A 17,089-nucleotide genomic window follows, 5' to 3' on the forward strand; every position below is an offset into this window, starting at 1 on the left:
AACAAAACTTGTTTTAGTCTAATAATTTTTTATTTAATACCCACATTAAGCTGTCTATATTGCGATGAAATAAATAACTATTTTAAAATCTTTATTAATTTTGATTGCCTTTTTTCTACAATTTAAATACTTTGCAAAGAATTAATAAAAATATTTCAGTATAAATGATGAACCAATCAAATTTTCTGACAATATTGTTGAAATAAAATTTATCCATTCAGACGATGTAAGTAAAACATTAAGATTTTAATATTTATAATACAAAGTAGCTTGATGTCTGTCCGTCCCTTAAGATCTCGGTAACCACTGAACCGATTGGATTCTACTCTTCAGGGAATATTACTACTGGTCCTGTGGTGCTTTTAAGCTATTTTCTTGGGGGTTGGGACACCCACAACCCCCCCCCCCAAAAAAAAATACCCCTCATATTTTTTGTTTATGGGGAAGTTAGTTCACATAAAACTACTGGCAGCACCAGTAGTACTTAATTTTTTTTTTGTTATATTTTTTTAATTACCTCTTTGGGCAAAGCCACTAGAGGCTAGGGGCGAAGCGGCTAGTTAATTAAAAATCCTTAAGTTATAGATCTATTTTAAATACTATTGACAGTAAACAGATTTTCAGACTAAGAATATCATACTTGTTTAATACCTTTATTATTCCTAAATTTTGATTTCTGTATGCATAAAATCTCTATAAGTGTTCTTCCCCAACATACGCTCACTGTCTCACTCACAAAGAAATTGTTGCAGACACTTGTTTTCTGATGGAAATGTCAGATTTTTTTGGACTACTTCATTTAATTTTTTTTAGACCAATTGCTTATAATTATTTTGAAGGTTAAGGATCGATCCCTATCAGTTTGTAAGTGTTGGCAATGAACAATTACCGTTTACACTTTAAAATTCGATATTTATCTTATTTTACAAAGTAGTAAGGTACTTTTGTCTTAAGATCTCAATTACTATTGGACTTTTTGGGTTATCTATGTTAAGTAAGCTTCACATAGGTCAAGCTATGGTTTTAGACTTTTTTATTTTTAGGTTTAAGTCTTGGGATGGTTTTAATCTATTTTTAGCCCATTTCTGCACGTTCGAATACAAAGCCCCTAGATGTTAGGGGGAGCAGCCCCTAGATGTTAGGGGGAGCAGCCGCTAGTACTCTTAATAGCATAATATATCCTGAATAATTTTTTTTATACTTAGGGTAAAGGATGTACAGGCTGTAAGAGAAAATGTGTTTCATGGGATTTTGATAAACAATACTTTACAGCAGAAGGATGTGTTGTAAGTTATTACATATGAAGCTTCTCTGTAAATATAAAACCAGTCAGTTGGTTTGTTCGATATCTAAGAGACAGGATGTCTTTCTTTCTGTTTGCACTGATCTTGCTAGCCACACTGGAGGGATTTAAAGAGTCCCTTCAGTTCTCTAGGGGCATAGCTGCAAGTTAACTTATAAAACTTATATTTGCTCTAATCACGAACCACAACTCAATATGCCACTGCAATATAGCAATCTTTAAATTCTTTCTCTATCTTTGATATGAAAGATGCTTTGTTTGCATGTGTGATGCAGTTTAATAAGAGAACGCGGCATTTCAACAAATAAAGACGACATTAATATTACCTCAACTTATTTTGTTATTATTTTAGAAAGGAAAATCTACGAATGACTACACAATATGCCATTGTAACCATCTAACAAATTTTGCCCTTATCTTTGACATAAGCAATTCTTTGGATGGCATGAGTGGGATAGAGGCTGATATTCTAAAGTAAGTTTAAGCTTTTAAATTAAGTTTTGTTAATACAAATTTTGTAATTAATGAGGGATCTAATGGGTAAGACAATAGGCGACAAATTGATGTACATCCCCAATGTTGATACACAAAATTACCCTTTCTGTAAATTACAATTATTGGTTGAAACATTTGGAAACTAATTTTAATGATACAACCAATTAAAAATTCCAAAAAGTCCCTAAAGTTGTTAAGACCATATAAAAGAAATTGTTATTATAAAACTTTGGGGACAGTTCAAAGTCCCCTTTCTACCTGGAATTTAATTCATGTTTTCATTTTTATTTCAGTTATATGTCGGTGGTATTGTGTTGCATGTCCTGTTTTTTTTCACTGCTCACTTTCATCATTCTTTCTGTTAGCAAGTAACCATTTTAATTGTAGTAACAAAGCTACTCTATAGTTTACTGTAACACTATGGAAATGTAGTTTTCTCAGCTGCTATTCAAAAAAGAGAGCTGAATTATTTGTGGGAGAAATCAACCAATACTTCAGAAAAAAATAAATACAAACTTCTTTTATTGAGAGGTAATTATTCTAGGGGTTATTTTTCTTTTACAGGTGGCGGTATCCTCCAAAATCATTATAAACCTTCCCTGGACCTATAATAGGCTTCACTCTAAAGGAGATGCATATTGGTTCAGCGGGTAGCGAGATACTTTGCTACAGACAGCAGACATTTTGTTACTTTTGAATTCTTTGCTCTTGTCTGAGTTTTCTTGACATTTGTTATGTCACTTAAAATTGGCATATCTGTTACATTACAACATATCTACCTCCTAATTATTACAAAAGGGTGTCCCTTATAGCTTAACTATAGAATGATGTAATTGTTGAAAATTAGAAATTTCTGTGTAGAAAATTGTCGAAAATATAGGTATTAAATAATACTCTACATAATGTAAAGGTTGCCAGGAAGTCCACGTGTGAGTATAGTAAAGAACAGATCTGTCTGTCTCTTTGGTTTGTATCTTCTCTTCCTTGTCGGATTTGACAGAGATCAATTCAATGTTCCAGAGGAATCCAAGTAAGTCACACAATCAACAGGAATTACAACTTCCATAAAAGCACAACAAAATAGACAGTTGGACAAACACACATTGACAATTATTGAGTGACAGTGCATTATTACTTTTGATCAGAATACTTTTTTGGGGTCTGGACAAAGAATTATGTAAACATGTCTAAAAATGACAAAAATTGTATTAAATTATGGATTTAAATTAGTACCTAAACGTCAGAGAAATCAAAATACCATAAATGAAGTTCATAGAACAATTATATTGTATAAAATGTAGAAAAGCTCGGTTTTAAGAACCATAAAATATTGAAAAATTTAACTAAATAGAATAAACAAAAAACATGAATGTTCTTTTTTGAATTAAATTTTGATCTAAAAAATACTTTTTAGAGAAGTAATGTGTTCATTTTTTGCCATATCTCTTCATTTCTTTGGCCTGGCAACTTTCACCTGGACCTTGCTAGAAGGAATTCAACTTAATAAATCTCTAGAGGTAAGTAGGGAGACTAGAGGATTATCTATAATACAAAGTAGAACAATGTCTGTCTGTCAAGAGGCCTCTAGGGGCGAAGCCGCGAGTAATATTGAAATTAATCAACAATTTTGTATTGTCTATTAATTCTATATTTCTAAATTTGTAAAATGATTATAAATAAGGTGAAACTTTATAAGGAACTGGAGAACTCGGATCATCAAGCGACTACAATTTTAAAAATGGACCACTAATCTTTTTACTTTCAATTGGTATATGATCAGTTTTTAAACTGAAAAAAATTATATTTGAAAATGTTTTTTTCAAAATTATCAATTTATTTTAAAGATTTAGTTGCTTGACAATTGTATTTCATCATTTCCTCCGAGTGCTTAGTAGTGTCACTTTATTTATTTTCATTTTGGCAAATTAAATATATGCCATGACAAGAGACCAGGATTCTAACAGACAATTCTGGGTGAAAATTTCCCCAGAACCCACATCCTTCTTCACCCTCCCCCCTCTGCCTACATACCACCTTCCCTTTAATTACAGTATAAAACAAATTTAGTCCAACATTACACCACTAAAATATCAAAAATTTCGGGAATTTGAGATGAAATTAATTTGCTGAATCACAGCCCCTGAATATATGTTATTTAAGGCGAATATGCTGACGGATATTGACTTCAGACGCTACACAATGTTGTTGAGATATTTATGGGGTTATGGAGTTCCTACCATTATCATCACACTAACTCTAGGTAAAGTTTTATGCAGGGAGGGAAAGACAATGGGCTTTTTATTACACTAGTCCAAAAGTTTTACAACAACGTTTTTTAATTCGTTGGCTTAACAACTTTGAGGACTTTCATTGAATTTTGATTGGTTGGTCCATTAAGAAAATGTTTCAGTCACAAATTGTAACCTGCAAAAGGGGTAATTTTTTGCATTATCATTTGGGATGTACATCAATTCAAAAGACAATGTTAAACAAGTTGGATTTTTAAGCACTTCAGGAAATAGTAAACTAAAAGAACCTCCCTCCTCAAGCTGAACTGTTGAATTTAAATTTTTAATTAGATATTGGGACTTATTACCAAGCTAAAAATTAATGACCTAAACATAAGTTTCGTTTGTACTGAAATATCAAATTTCAACTCTTTTATTACAATGAAAAGTTTAATAGTTTAATTTTGAATCAAGGGCCCAAGCAAATAAACAGGAATCTAATATATGCTAATTCTTTTCAATATAGTGTATATAATAACATGGAAAAATACTTTATTTATTTCAGCTACAACCTATATCTCTGGTCAGGGAACTAGTGTATATAATAACATGGATATATACTTTATTTATTTCAGCTATAACCTATATCTCTGGTCAGGGAAGCAGTGCATATAATAACATGGATATATACTATATTTATTTCAGCTATAACCTATATCTCTGGTCAGGGAAGTAGTGCATATAATAACATGGATATATACTTTATTTATTTCAGCTATAACCTATATCTCTGGTCAGGGAAGCAGTGCATATAATAACATGGATATATACTTTATTTATTTCAGCTATAACCTATATCTCTGGTCAGGGAAGTAGTGCATATAATAACATGGATATATACTTTATTTATTTCAGCTATAACCTATATCTCTGGTCAGGGAAGTAGTGTATATAATAACATGGATATATACTTTATTTATTTCAGCTACAACCTATATCTCTGGTCAGGGAAGCAGTGCATATAATATCATGGATATATACTTTATTTATTTCAGCTATAACCTATATCTCTGGTCAGGGAAGTAGTGCATATAATAACATGGATATATACTTTATTTATTTCAGCTATAACCTATATCTCTGGTCAGGGAAGTAGTGCATATAATAACATGGATATATACTTTATTTATTTCAGCTATAACCTATATCTCTGGTCAGGGAAGTAGTGTATATAATAACATGGATATATACTTTATTTATTTCAGCTACAACCTATATCTCTGGTCAGGGAAGCAGTGCATATAATATCATGGATATATACTTTATTTATTTCAGCTATAACCTATATCTCTGGTCAGGGAAGTAGTGCATATAATAACATGGATATATACTTTATTTATTTCAGCTATAACCTATATCTCTGGTCAGGGAAGTAGTGCATATAATATCATGGATATATACTTTATTTATTTCAGCTATAACCTATATCTCTAGTCAGGGAAGTAGTGCATATAATAACATGGATATATACTTTATTTATTTCAGCTATAACCTATATCTCTGGTCAGGGAAGCAGTGTATATAATAACATGGATATATACTTTATTTATTTCAGCTATAACCTATATCTCTGGTCAGGGAAGTAGTGTATATAATAACATGGATATATACTTTATTTATTTCAGCTACAACCTATATATCTGGCTAGGGAAGCAGTGCATATAATAACATGGATATATACTTTATATATTTCAGCTATAACCTATATCTCTGGTCAGGGAAGTAGTGCATATAATATCATGGATATATACTTTATTTATTTCAGCTATAACCTATATCTCTAGTCAGGGAAGTAGTGCATATAATAACATGGATATATACTTTATTTATTTCAGCTATAACCTATATCTCTGGTCAGGGAAGCAGTGTATATAATAACATGGATATATACTTTATTTATTTCAGCTATAACCTATATCTCTGGTCAGGGAAGTAGTGTATATAATAACATGGATATATACTTTATTTATTTCAGCTACAACCTATATATCTGGCTAGGGAAGCAGTGCATATAATAACATGGATATATACTTTATATATTTCAGCTATAACCTATATCTCTGGTCAGGGTAGTAGTGCATATAATATCATGGATATATACTTTATTTATTTCAGCTACAACCTATATCTCTGGTCAGGGAAGTAGTGTATATAATAACATGGATATATACTTTATTTATTTCAGCTATAACCTATATCTCTGGTCAGGGAAGTAGTGCATATAATAACATGGATATATACTTTATTTATTTCAGCTATAACCTATATCTCTGGTCAGGGAAGTAGTGTATATAATAACATGGATATATACTTTATTTATTTCAGCTATAACCTATATCTCTGGTCAGGGAAGTAGTGTATATAATAACATGGATATATACTTTATTTATTTCAGCTATAACCTATATCTCTGGTCAGGGAAGTAGTGCATATAATAACATGGATAAATACTTTATTTATTTCAGCTATAACCTATATCTCTGGCCAGGGAAGCAGTGCATATAATAACATGGATAAATACTGCTGGCTTCAGTAAGTTTTTTACAATTGATACAGTGACGTCCTAAGGGGGGGGGGGGCTTTAAACCCCCTCAAACCCACCACTAAAAAAAGCTTTGACGTCCTTGCATAGCTGCTCTACAGTTCACTTAGGTTTCGGCATTTTTTTAAATAATCATGAACAGTCCATTGAGTGATTTGATTATGTGTTTCAGAATAGATTTTGGTCTCCTACAATGTATTTATAATAATCCTGAGTTGCACTACGTTTGGATGATGTCATTCTTGCTTTTAAAATAAATAATTGGCAGTTTACTTAAAAGAGCCTAGCAAAAATACCCGCCTCCAGCGCATCATTTTGAAATGAATTTAAAATAAGAAGTTTTAGAGGGGGGTGGGAAGGTGTTTATGCTTAAGGTCAGGTTAGGTTTATTGAGAACTGGGTAGAGCTGAAGGGTTAGTTCTCTGCCTGTTCAGGCCCCACATGCATGAGGACGACCCGCAGAGGTTAGCTTAGGAAATAAAACAATTATTTTCAATTTGTTTATAGTGTTTGATAGGTAAAGATACTTGATACTATTAGGTAACGCAGCAATTTTTTTTTATTAACATGTATATAACTTACTGTTATTTAGTGGAGATGACTTTATTTGGGCATTTGCAGGTCAGAAATTTAGTATTTTTAACAAACATTTAGAAGTTTTAAGGCCTGTATTGCTTACTTGTGTTTAATACCTTTCAGTTTCTGCTTTATTTTTGCCCCCAATTTTATACCTTTACTATCTTAATTGTGATAAACCTACAAAAGTAAGAATTGAATAAAATTTTCTGTCCCATAGAAATAGTATATAATAGAGAGAAAAAAAGAAATAGAATGCATGACAAATATAATGTATGGTAATATATATTCCAGTATGGCTTCTAAACCGATTAATATCTGCTTAGAAGCGGTTTTCAGTCAAACTGAAAAACTATTTCCCATATTGTTTAATAGACAATTTTTCCACAGGGTCAACTAAAATGGAATTAATCTTATCAATTTTAATTTTCCTATCTTCGGAAAGCTGTCTATCTATAAAACAACTTTTATCATTAAATTTGATAGGTCCTGCGGCTGCAGTTATACTGTACAATATCTATGTCTTTATTAAAACTGTCAGGTATCCATTTTTTGGGTGGAAAAGTTTAGACATTAAAGCTTTGTACAACGGACAAACCAATTCAATATTTCAAGTTTTGGTTAAGCAACAAAGATTAAAATATAATACGCTAAGTTATAAATAAGCTAACGAATGTGTTGTAATATTTTTTTGCATTCATAAAATATGTTAAAACAAAAAAAAATATATTAACAGAGTGGCCACCAAAGCAAGACAGCGCCACAAGAATAGTGTGGCCAACAAGATAATGAGCCAGATGAGAAGCTGGGTCACCCTGTCATTTCTTCTGGGTATGACCTGGGTTCTAGGATTCTTCATCCAAGAGGGATCTGAGGTAAAGTTGGATTTCTTTCAATCTGACGGGCACTAGGTAAAATTAATCCGCATTACAATTAGCGACTAGTGACTGTAGTTTATGGGTAATGGGTTCGAATCTCAACCCAAACAACATCATGTCTACAGACCTAAAAATGGTACCTACTAACATTTTGTCAGATTCACGATATTATTAATAAACTGTAAGAGAAGAGGGATTATCTTGGCCCAAAACAGTTGTAACTCATTACCAAACACAGTAAGGACTTTTTATCCGCAAATGATAATTAGTAAAGCACCAAACAGACAAACCAAGGATAACAATTTAGAGAAAGAAAGATTTGAGATTGGTAGAAAACCACGAAACCTTCATAACAATAATAAAGAATATGTCTTTTGAAGAATGACCTACGGAACGATTAAATTTAAAACTGGATGCTTTTTACAATAAAGCATCTTAAATAGCAACCAAAAATCATATTTTCCACATAGCGTTACGGTAAAAATAGTAAATTATAGATTAGCTTCGCTACTAATGATTCTTATCTTATTTTTAATTTCCTTTTAGTGGGTAGCCTATTTCTTTGTTTTGATCAATGGTAGTTCTGGGATATTCATCTTCATGCACAGTGTTATCAATAATCAGGTTAGCTTCACTCTTGATATTAATATGATCAATGGTAGTTCTGGGATATTCATCTTCCTGCACAGTGTTATCAATAATCAGGTTAGCTACACTCTTGATATTAATTTGATCAATGGTAGTTCTGGGATATTCATCTTTATGCACAGTGTTATCAATAATCAGGTTAGCTACACTCTGAAAATTAATTTGATCAGTGGTAGTGCTGGTATATTCATTTTCCTGCACAGTGTTATCAATAATCAGGTTAGCTACACTCTTGATATTAATATGATCAATAGTAGTTCTGGTATATTCATCTTCCTGCACAGTGATATCAATAATCAGGTTAGCTACATTCTTGATATTAATATGATCAATAGTAGTTCTGGTATATTCATCTTCCTGCACAATGTTATCAATAATCAGGTTAGCTACACTCTTGATATTAATATGATCAATAGTAGTTCTGGCATATTCATCTTCCTGCACAGTGTTATCAATAATCAGGTTAGCTTCACTCTTGATATTAATATGATTAATGGCAGCACTTTTGCACTCAATAGTAGTTCCAGCATATTCATCTTCATGCACAGTGTTATCAATAATCAGGTTAGCTTCACCTAATTAGAATTAATCAGTGTCTTTTCGTCTGTCCATCCGTTTGTCCACAGCAGATTGCTATTATCTCGTTAAAGCAAGACAGAATTGTCCTCTTTCCTCATGATGAATCCTATTTATAATAAATAGGTATGATTTAGAATGCCTCTTTCATCATTACCATCAGTCTGTCTGTCCAAATTATTAACAATATTTGATTGTATATAATCATCTTTTTCACTTGATTGCAATATGAATCTTGTTATTCTTGTTTTACTACTTTTACTTATAGATTGTAATGACTGAGTTGAAGATAAGACTGGGTTTTGGTAAGATACATTTTATATTTTTGTATAATACTTCTTATTTAAATCAAATTAGAATATTTAAATTTATATGATATTAATAAAGCATTTAATAGAGGGTTTATTTCTTTACCAAACTATAGCCCAATAAACATAGCACATTCGCATATCGTTGGGGAGGTGATAAGTTTGGATCTTGGGCCTACTGCTGCTATATCTGATGTATGGCATTATTATTAAGAGTACAAAATCAGGTGAAAATCAGTGCAATGCACAGTTAGAACTTCCAGACAAAAATTGTGCAATCTAAGGGTTGGTTGTCTTCAATAGTTAAGATATTAGTGCCTGGAAACCTACAATAAAAGTCTGCCCTACTTATCAATCGTTATTAATCAACAACAATCCAAATTTAATAAAATGACCTAATTCATATTTTTTTCTAATCCCATTTAATGCTTGTAATAAAATATAGCTTGATTAACATCTACAAGAGATGAGATTGATAATGAAGATTTTTTTCTTTGAAATATATTTTATTATGAAGCAGCAGTAATTACAATTTTAAATTCTATGGTTTTGATAGATTTAAATTGTAGAAAGTTTAATAATTTAGGTAAGAATGAGAAGTTAGCCATAAATAATGGTGGAAGACTTGCAGCAGTTAAGGTTACTTCAGCTGCGAATATTCTTTTCTAGTCACCTATGTTTGTCTGGCTGCCAAAGTGTGCAGATGCTTTATTTTACAATTATGTTTATAATCTTAGCTATACTGTTTACAAAAATTCTTAGGTGTATTCAAAAAAATGTTTCGTGATTATATTTCCTAATATCTCATTGTCCATAATCCCTTCCATGATTTTTTTGTGCTTTGCTACTCATGGATGTTGTTATCCTTGTTCTTTTTCCTTTCCTCAATAAAAAAAAAAACACAACACAACATTTTCTCCATAGCAAACTTTGTCTGTTTGTCCAAGCAGGATTTTCTTTGATCGTTACTTATGGATGTTGTCACCCTTGTTTAGAGTATAAAGAGAGATGAGAGGCCTAAAGTAAGAAAGAGATCCCCAAGACCAAGAGTTAAAACAGACTCTTCATCAAGGTAACTTTGTTCGGCAATCTTCTGGATATACGGCCAGATATCAGATATCTGGCCCAATCTTAATTGAAAGGCAATCGAAAGTTATCTATAATACAAAGTAGAACGATGTCTCTCTGTCTCTTTGTTTGTTTGTAACGAAGGATCTAGCTAACCGCTGAACCGATCGGGTTCTCCTTACCAGGTAGTTTCTCATAGGTGTCGGGAAGGTTTATAACTATTTTGGGGGAGGGGACCATCACCCTCCCTAGAAAAGTCGCACCTAAAAAAAAATTACCCCCCCCTTCATTTTTTTTTGTTTTAAAAAACTAAAATGAAAAATATGGTTTGGGGGGGGGGGGTAGGGGGTTCCCGAAAATGCCCTTAAAGGTCTCTTTGGGCGTGCCGATACATAAGTAAATTTGTTAGTTGTCTGGTTCTTTAAGTCAAATTTAAATTATTAGAACAGTTTTCAATTGCAAGCTCAATTCAATGCGTAAAGTTTATCTTATAATGATTTATGTCATTTACTTTACGCCATTACAATTTTTATTTCAATCAAAACTAATATCTTTTGTTTCAGTATACCATCAACAACTAGTGAGGAAGAAAGACGACCTACCCGACCTTCACCACGTAGATCACCAAGGAGAGGTGTAAGGTTGGTCATATTAACATTTAATTAACATTAATGGAGTATTTATTACACTAGTCCCTAAAGTTGAATAATAACGACTTCTTATTGGTTGGCTAAACCCCTTTGGGGACTTTTATTGGTTGTTTATTAATCAAAGAGTCCAAACGTTTCAATCCTTATTGTAATCCACAGAAGGGGTAACTATGTTTATCATTATTAGGGATGTGCATCAATTTATCGGCCATTGTCTTATCCCTTGAGATCCCTGGTCCTTTACCCATAATTTTGTTATGGGCTGGATACATCTCCCGTTCTTCACGCCTCTGGTCAGGTCTTTGACTTAATTTGTTTACCATTAATCAAAATTCTACAATTCTAAACTTTTTAGGCGAGTCGCCATCAAAGACGATGGTTACTTCACTGCAACGTAAGTCTTTCTTTAAAAATTATATATAATTTTTGTCTAACTTCATAGAAAAATTTAAATATCTTTTTAGTAGCCTTGTTATTACTCTATTATTAGAATTTGTCAAAGGCTGTATTAGATACATGTCTGATTTTTCTCAACTTTTGGGAAATGTTTGATAATTAAAAAAAAATTATCATCCGAACTGCTCCTCAATTGATTTTTATCTCTTTTTAATAAATTCATATTTGATGTTCTTTTTTTATTAATATATCGAAGATACTATCTTAACATTTTTGCTGTAGTTTCCACTAATTGACATTTTTTACCATTTAGCAGACGAATCCTTAACTGTTATTGATCAGTTGCTGAATTGCAAGTAGCTTTTCTGTAGTGAAATGACTAAGAAACATAAAAATCACTGATTGTTTGCTAGGGTTACCAGTGATCCTCCTACCCCTGATAATACTTCTCTGTCTAACACGTCAACTACTTCACAAGATGATGCACCAAATGTCAGATTGAGGTCAGATTTTATGCTTTAATTATAGAGTTGCTAACGTGGCGTTGCTATAAAACCTCTGAAACTTAAACTTAGAATATTTGTGCAATTCACTTCCAAAATTTGTGTTTTTATCCTCCAAAAAATATTTTACCTTTCCATTATAAAAATGGACGTACTTGTTTGGGGTTTCTGATTTTTGCAAGTTAAAATTATCTTCTAAAGTTTGGTATTCAATATATTTGTTTTTATTTTAATCATTCAAGATTCTTTTCAAATAGAGTGTTAGCAGCCCTGAATAAGACAAGTATTGGTCAAGCAAATTGTGGAGGTCATCCTGCAGCTGTCCAACCTGGAGGTCAGCAGACTCCAGCAGTCCAACCTGGAGGTCAACAGTCTCCACCAGTCCGGACAAGCAGGAGAACTACAGCTCATGATAATCCTGGATATTTTGTTGATCAAACAGGTTTTTTCATTCGATGGATACAAAAAACAACACACTTTTTACCAGTAAAAACAACATCTTCTTATAAATAATGTAACATTGCCTTTTTTGATAACTATTACAGCATACATTTTAATTTAGATAATCAAATGACTGTTAACAGCAATCACTTTGTCCAGGTTACTGAATTATTAATACTAATAAAAAAGTTACAGGGTGTTTGGCAGTCTGTGAGTCGTAACATGATAGATTTCCGCGGATAGTCAAATGAAAAATTATAAGAGTATATAAAAAAAATTCAGTTTTGTTGCCCCTAGTGGCCAAAGGAAAAAGAAAATGGTATTAATATTATGCTTTTTACTTTATTAGTAGAAAACAGTGGCGTGCGAAGCACTTTGTCTAGGGGGGGGGGGGGGGCATTTTGAAGATTTTGTAAAATTTTGCCCCCCCCTAAATCAAAGTGCCCTGGGGGGGCACTTTGCTTTAGGGGGGGGGGCATTTTGATTATATATACTAATTTTAAATAAGGGCGTTTTAAGGGGTGGGATTATTTGATTATGGGCCTTCTAGTCCTTATCCCTTCTTCCCTATCCCTTCCCCCATCCCTATTTCCCGTTTATATCCCCTATCTCTTCCCCCCCCCATCTCTTCTCCCCCATCCCTTCTCCCCACCCTGCAATGACCGAAGGGAAGGGAGCTAGAAAGCATCTTTGAAAAAAAAGTACAGAATATAATTTAACCTACCCCCCCCCACAACAAAACATTTTTTATGGGTGGAAGGAGATGTTATAAAATCTCAGCAGGAAGGATGAATAACCCCATTAAAAACAATTTTTTTTTGGGGGGGGGGGGAGGAGATAAAAACACTAATTTTGGAAATAATTTACCAAAAATTAACCTAATATATAAAACTGATTTTAAATATTTTTTTTATTGTATGACAACAAGGATGACAACATCTTTAAGTAGCAAAGCACAAAAAATCATTAATAAGAAATAAATATATATTTTAGGCATATTGTGTTATGACAGTCAAAGTAAATTACATACTGGATGCTCGAAACAGCGAGAAATTTTATTTTTTTTAATATTATAATCCACAAAAAAATTTATTGTACCATAAAAACCAAAGATATAAAGAATTATGTAAAAAATAAAAAAAATTACTTGTCCTTTTATCTACAGATATAAAAATCTCTTAGAAATATGGAAAATTTTGGGGTATAGTCTCTTTTGTGGCAACGCCTCTTAAGGGGCATTTCGTTGTATTTTCATGGTAGCTTTTAATAGGTTATTCTAGGTTAAGTTAGGTCAGGTGATTTCCCCGCAGGGTTAGGCAATTGGCCCCGCAGGAGTTATAAATAGGGGAAAAGCTACTGTGAAAATACGACGAAATGCACCTTAAGAGGCAATTTCACAAAAGGGAATATAACCAAAATTTAAAAGATACAAAAATAGCCAAAAACGTCCTAAAAAGCAGTCCGACATCCATGAATTTTTAATAGTTAATTATACTCCATAATGATGGGAATGTTAACATTAAGTTTAGCCTTCTATCTTTAATTGCAGTTGAAAAAATCACATTTCCCCCTTAGCATTACGTACTGACAGCCATAGTGAATTATAGAGAAGCTAATAAGTTATATCAACATATCCTACCCTCTTTAAATGGCACTTTAAAACTCTGTTAATTTTTCATTAAGTGGTGTTTCCAAGGATTTATAAGGGCGGTGCGTGAAGGGCACCTAAAAATATTTACTCTCCCTTTGAACTAAAATCAATTAAAGACAACAAGGATGGCGTATTTTATCAAGTTAGGAATATAAAGTGTAGTTAGTTTTAAGGGTTTTTAATGAAAATTGCCATAAAAAAACATGTCTTTTTGTAAGGGTATGTAAACAAAAAAAATGATAAACTTATCCTGAAAATAATATGACATCATATATAGTTATTCATTTAGACAGACATACAGTGTTGAGAAAAAGGCTTAGATAAATATCAACGCTGTTTCGTTTTTATATAAAATAACTTTTTGATTAAATATTTGTTGTTTACAAATGTTTTTATAGGAATAAAAACAAAATATACAATGCATGTGATAAAAACATAACCATTTGGAAGTGCGCGAAGAGCAATTTTTTTCTTCAAATATGCAGGGTAGGAGGGGTTTTTGGGCTATTTATTACACTAATCCCAAATAATTCATATAAAATTTTCTTATTCGTTGGCTCAACAACTTTGGGGACTTTATTGGAATTTTGATTGGTTGGTTAATTAAGTCGAGTTTCCATATATTTCATCCACTAATTGTAATCTATATAAGGGGTAATTTTGTGTATCATCATTGGGGATGTACAAAATTTCTTTGGTAAAGAGTTTATATTATACCAAATAAAATACTTCCTATTACCTGGTTTGTTATGTTCAGTGAAAAAAGATTATAACCTAATTTCTACACTAATTAAAAAATTTGGTAAGGTTAAATGAATAGTAACTGTCTGGTTGGCGCGAAGCGCCAAAATTTTTTTTTTGAGTATTTCTTGATTTTTTTTGTAGGGTAGGGGGCAAAAAGGGGCATTTTTGTTGACCAGGGGGGGGCAAAATGGGGCATTTTTCAACATTTAGGGGGGGGGGGGCAGGGGGGGTGGTGCCTAGGGGGGGGGGCAGGGGGGGGCGTTTTGGTCGCTAGGGGGGGGGGCGATTGCCCCAAATGCCCCCTTCGGTTCGCACGCCACTGGTAGAAAATTACTAATACGATACTATTCAGGATTTTTCATTGTTGCTCAGAATTGGATCTGATCCATCGGATACTCTTATTCCTTTATTTTTTGATAACTAATAGTTATTTCTCGCATCGTATTATAAACGGCTTTCCGCGGATATAGAATGTACAATTATAAGATTAAACCAGTTTTTTAGCCCCCAGGTGCCGTAGGCACGGGCTAAAAAAACTGGTTTTAATCTTATGATTGTACATTTTTATATTCGTAGAAATCTGGATATAATACGATGCTAGACTTAGTTTTTTTGTATGGATGAGAACCGGTTTCTATCCACCGGATTCGAATGAATACGAGAATAGTTATTTCTCGTATCGTATTATAAACGGCTTTCCGCGGATATAGAATGTACAATTATAAGATTAAGATTTTTTAGCCCCGTGGTGCCGAAGGCACCGGCTAAAAAACTAGTTTTAATCTTATGATTGTACATTTCTATATTCGTAGAAAACTGGATATAATACGATGCTAGATATAGTTTTTTCGTATGGATGAGAACCGGTTCCTATCCACCGGATTCGAATGAATACGAGAAAATGCATTACAATTTTATTTTATTTTAATCAGCTGATGCCAAGTGCTTGGAAGGAGGGTAGACCAATAACCTTACAGCAACAAGTTTCGGTAAGTAATTCCAATATACATCCCTGCTTGTTACATAAAATCTCTAAAATGCTCGGGCCTTGGTGTTTAGGAAAGCTTACTTAAATTCAAAATTTAAAAAAATACAAATTGTTGGCCTAGAATTATTTTGAAAAGCAAAAACTCCGAATACTTGCTGTAAATCCCCAATGATAACAAAATTACCCCATCTACATTTTATACTAGCGGCTACTATCCTAGAGGCCTCTGGGGGCACTTGACCCTCCACTTTCATTAATAATTATACATATATGTTTTCTTTGTAGATGGGAATCGAGAACGAGCATGTCAGGTATATTTTTTAGTAGCAAAGCATCTCTTGTAAGTTGTAAGTTTACTTGTTAGCTATCTGTTGGTAATGATAGAGGGGTCGAAATTTTATTACTAAACCTTACTAAACTTTAACTACATTTGTAAATAAGTGAAAATTGCGCTGGTTATCCTAAAGACTTAAATATGTGTTAGTCAAGCTAAATACAGTTATTCTTGAACGGTCCTTTGCTACTGTTTGACGTAATCGTACTTGTTTTTAATGAAGAAAAAGTATAGACCTTTGTTGTAATGGATTTATTTATTACTTGGATTTTCATGTTCTCTAATAATGAAACTAGTAGCGGGCTAAAGAGCGAAAACACCAATCCACCCGGTTATCCAATTCCCTTCCCTTCTACTGGATGAACCAACTTGACAATAAATGAGTTCCATGTTATCGACCTAAATTGACGACGACTTTTTTCCAGTCATAATATCCACGTATATCTTACATCAAGATTTGTTGTATATTATTATTGCAAAAGAGTTTCTTTCTCTATCAAATAATTTTGTGCTCTACTACTATTGCATGTTACCATCCTTGTTTATTTCAGATCCCTGCAAGGAACTTTGAAGACAAGACATAGTTTTTAATCATTTATTTACATATAACTTTTTATGCATTTCTTATATCATATTTTTATCAAAAACACAATAAAGATGTTTGCACTATTTTTTACCTCTTAATATATTTGAATTTACA

At 32.5% G+C, this 17,089-nt stretch overlaps 1 protein-coding gene across 1 annotated transcript in view; it reads left to right on the forward strand.

Annotated features, from left to right (window-relative positions):
• LOC145323018 (uncharacterized) overlaps window positions 1-17,055 on the forward strand; it is a 33,332-nt gene extending 16,277 nt beyond the window's left edge. The window contains exons 35-57 of the mRNA XM_080165406.1: window positions 160-226; window positions 1,206-1,286; window positions 1,656-1,777; window positions 2,092-2,166; window positions 2,709-2,828; window positions 3,213-3,315; window positions 3,959-4,058; window positions 6,552-6,618; window positions 7,221-7,249; window positions 7,691-7,745; window positions 7,941-8,079; window positions 8,629-8,706; window positions 9,575-9,611; window positions 10,201-10,253; window positions 10,610-10,686; window positions 11,246-11,323; window positions 11,688-11,726; window positions 12,142-12,231; window positions 12,489-12,673; window positions 12,794-12,831; window positions 16,000-16,056; window positions 16,341-16,366; window positions 16,941-17,055. Coding sequence (XP_080021532.1) covers window positions 160-226; window positions 1,206-1,286; window positions 1,656-1,777; window positions 2,092-2,166; window positions 2,709-2,828; window positions 3,213-3,315; window positions 3,959-4,058; window positions 6,552-6,618; window positions 7,221-7,249; window positions 7,691-7,745; window positions 7,941-8,079; window positions 8,629-8,706; window positions 9,575-9,611; window positions 10,201-10,253; window positions 10,610-10,686; window positions 11,246-11,323; window positions 11,688-11,726; window positions 12,142-12,231; window positions 12,489-12,673; window positions 12,794-12,831; window positions 16,000-16,056; window positions 16,341-16,366; window positions 16,941-16,980 — 1,756 coding nt within the window. The 3' untranslated portion in view covers window positions 16,981-17,055. The remainder of the gene's footprint in view (window positions 1-159; window positions 227-1,205; window positions 1,287-1,655; window positions 1,778-2,091; window positions 2,167-2,708; window positions 2,829-3,212; window positions 3,316-3,958; window positions 4,059-6,551; window positions 6,619-7,220; window positions 7,250-7,690; window positions 7,746-7,940; window positions 8,080-8,628; window positions 8,707-9,574; window positions 9,612-10,200; window positions 10,254-10,609; window positions 10,687-11,245; window positions 11,324-11,687; window positions 11,727-12,141; window positions 12,232-12,488; window positions 12,674-12,793; window positions 12,832-15,999; window positions 16,057-16,340; window positions 16,367-16,940) is intronic.
• Window positions 17,056-17,089: the final 34 nt, after the last annotated feature.

Source organism: Acartia tonsa, chromosome 6 (assembly GCF_053477335.1).
Source record: "Acartia tonsa isolate MP-2025a chromosome 6, ASM5347733v1, whole genome shotgun sequence".
Classification (NCBI taxonomy): Eukaryota; Metazoa; Arthropoda; class Copepoda; order Calanoida; family Acartiidae; genus Acartia; species Acartia tonsa.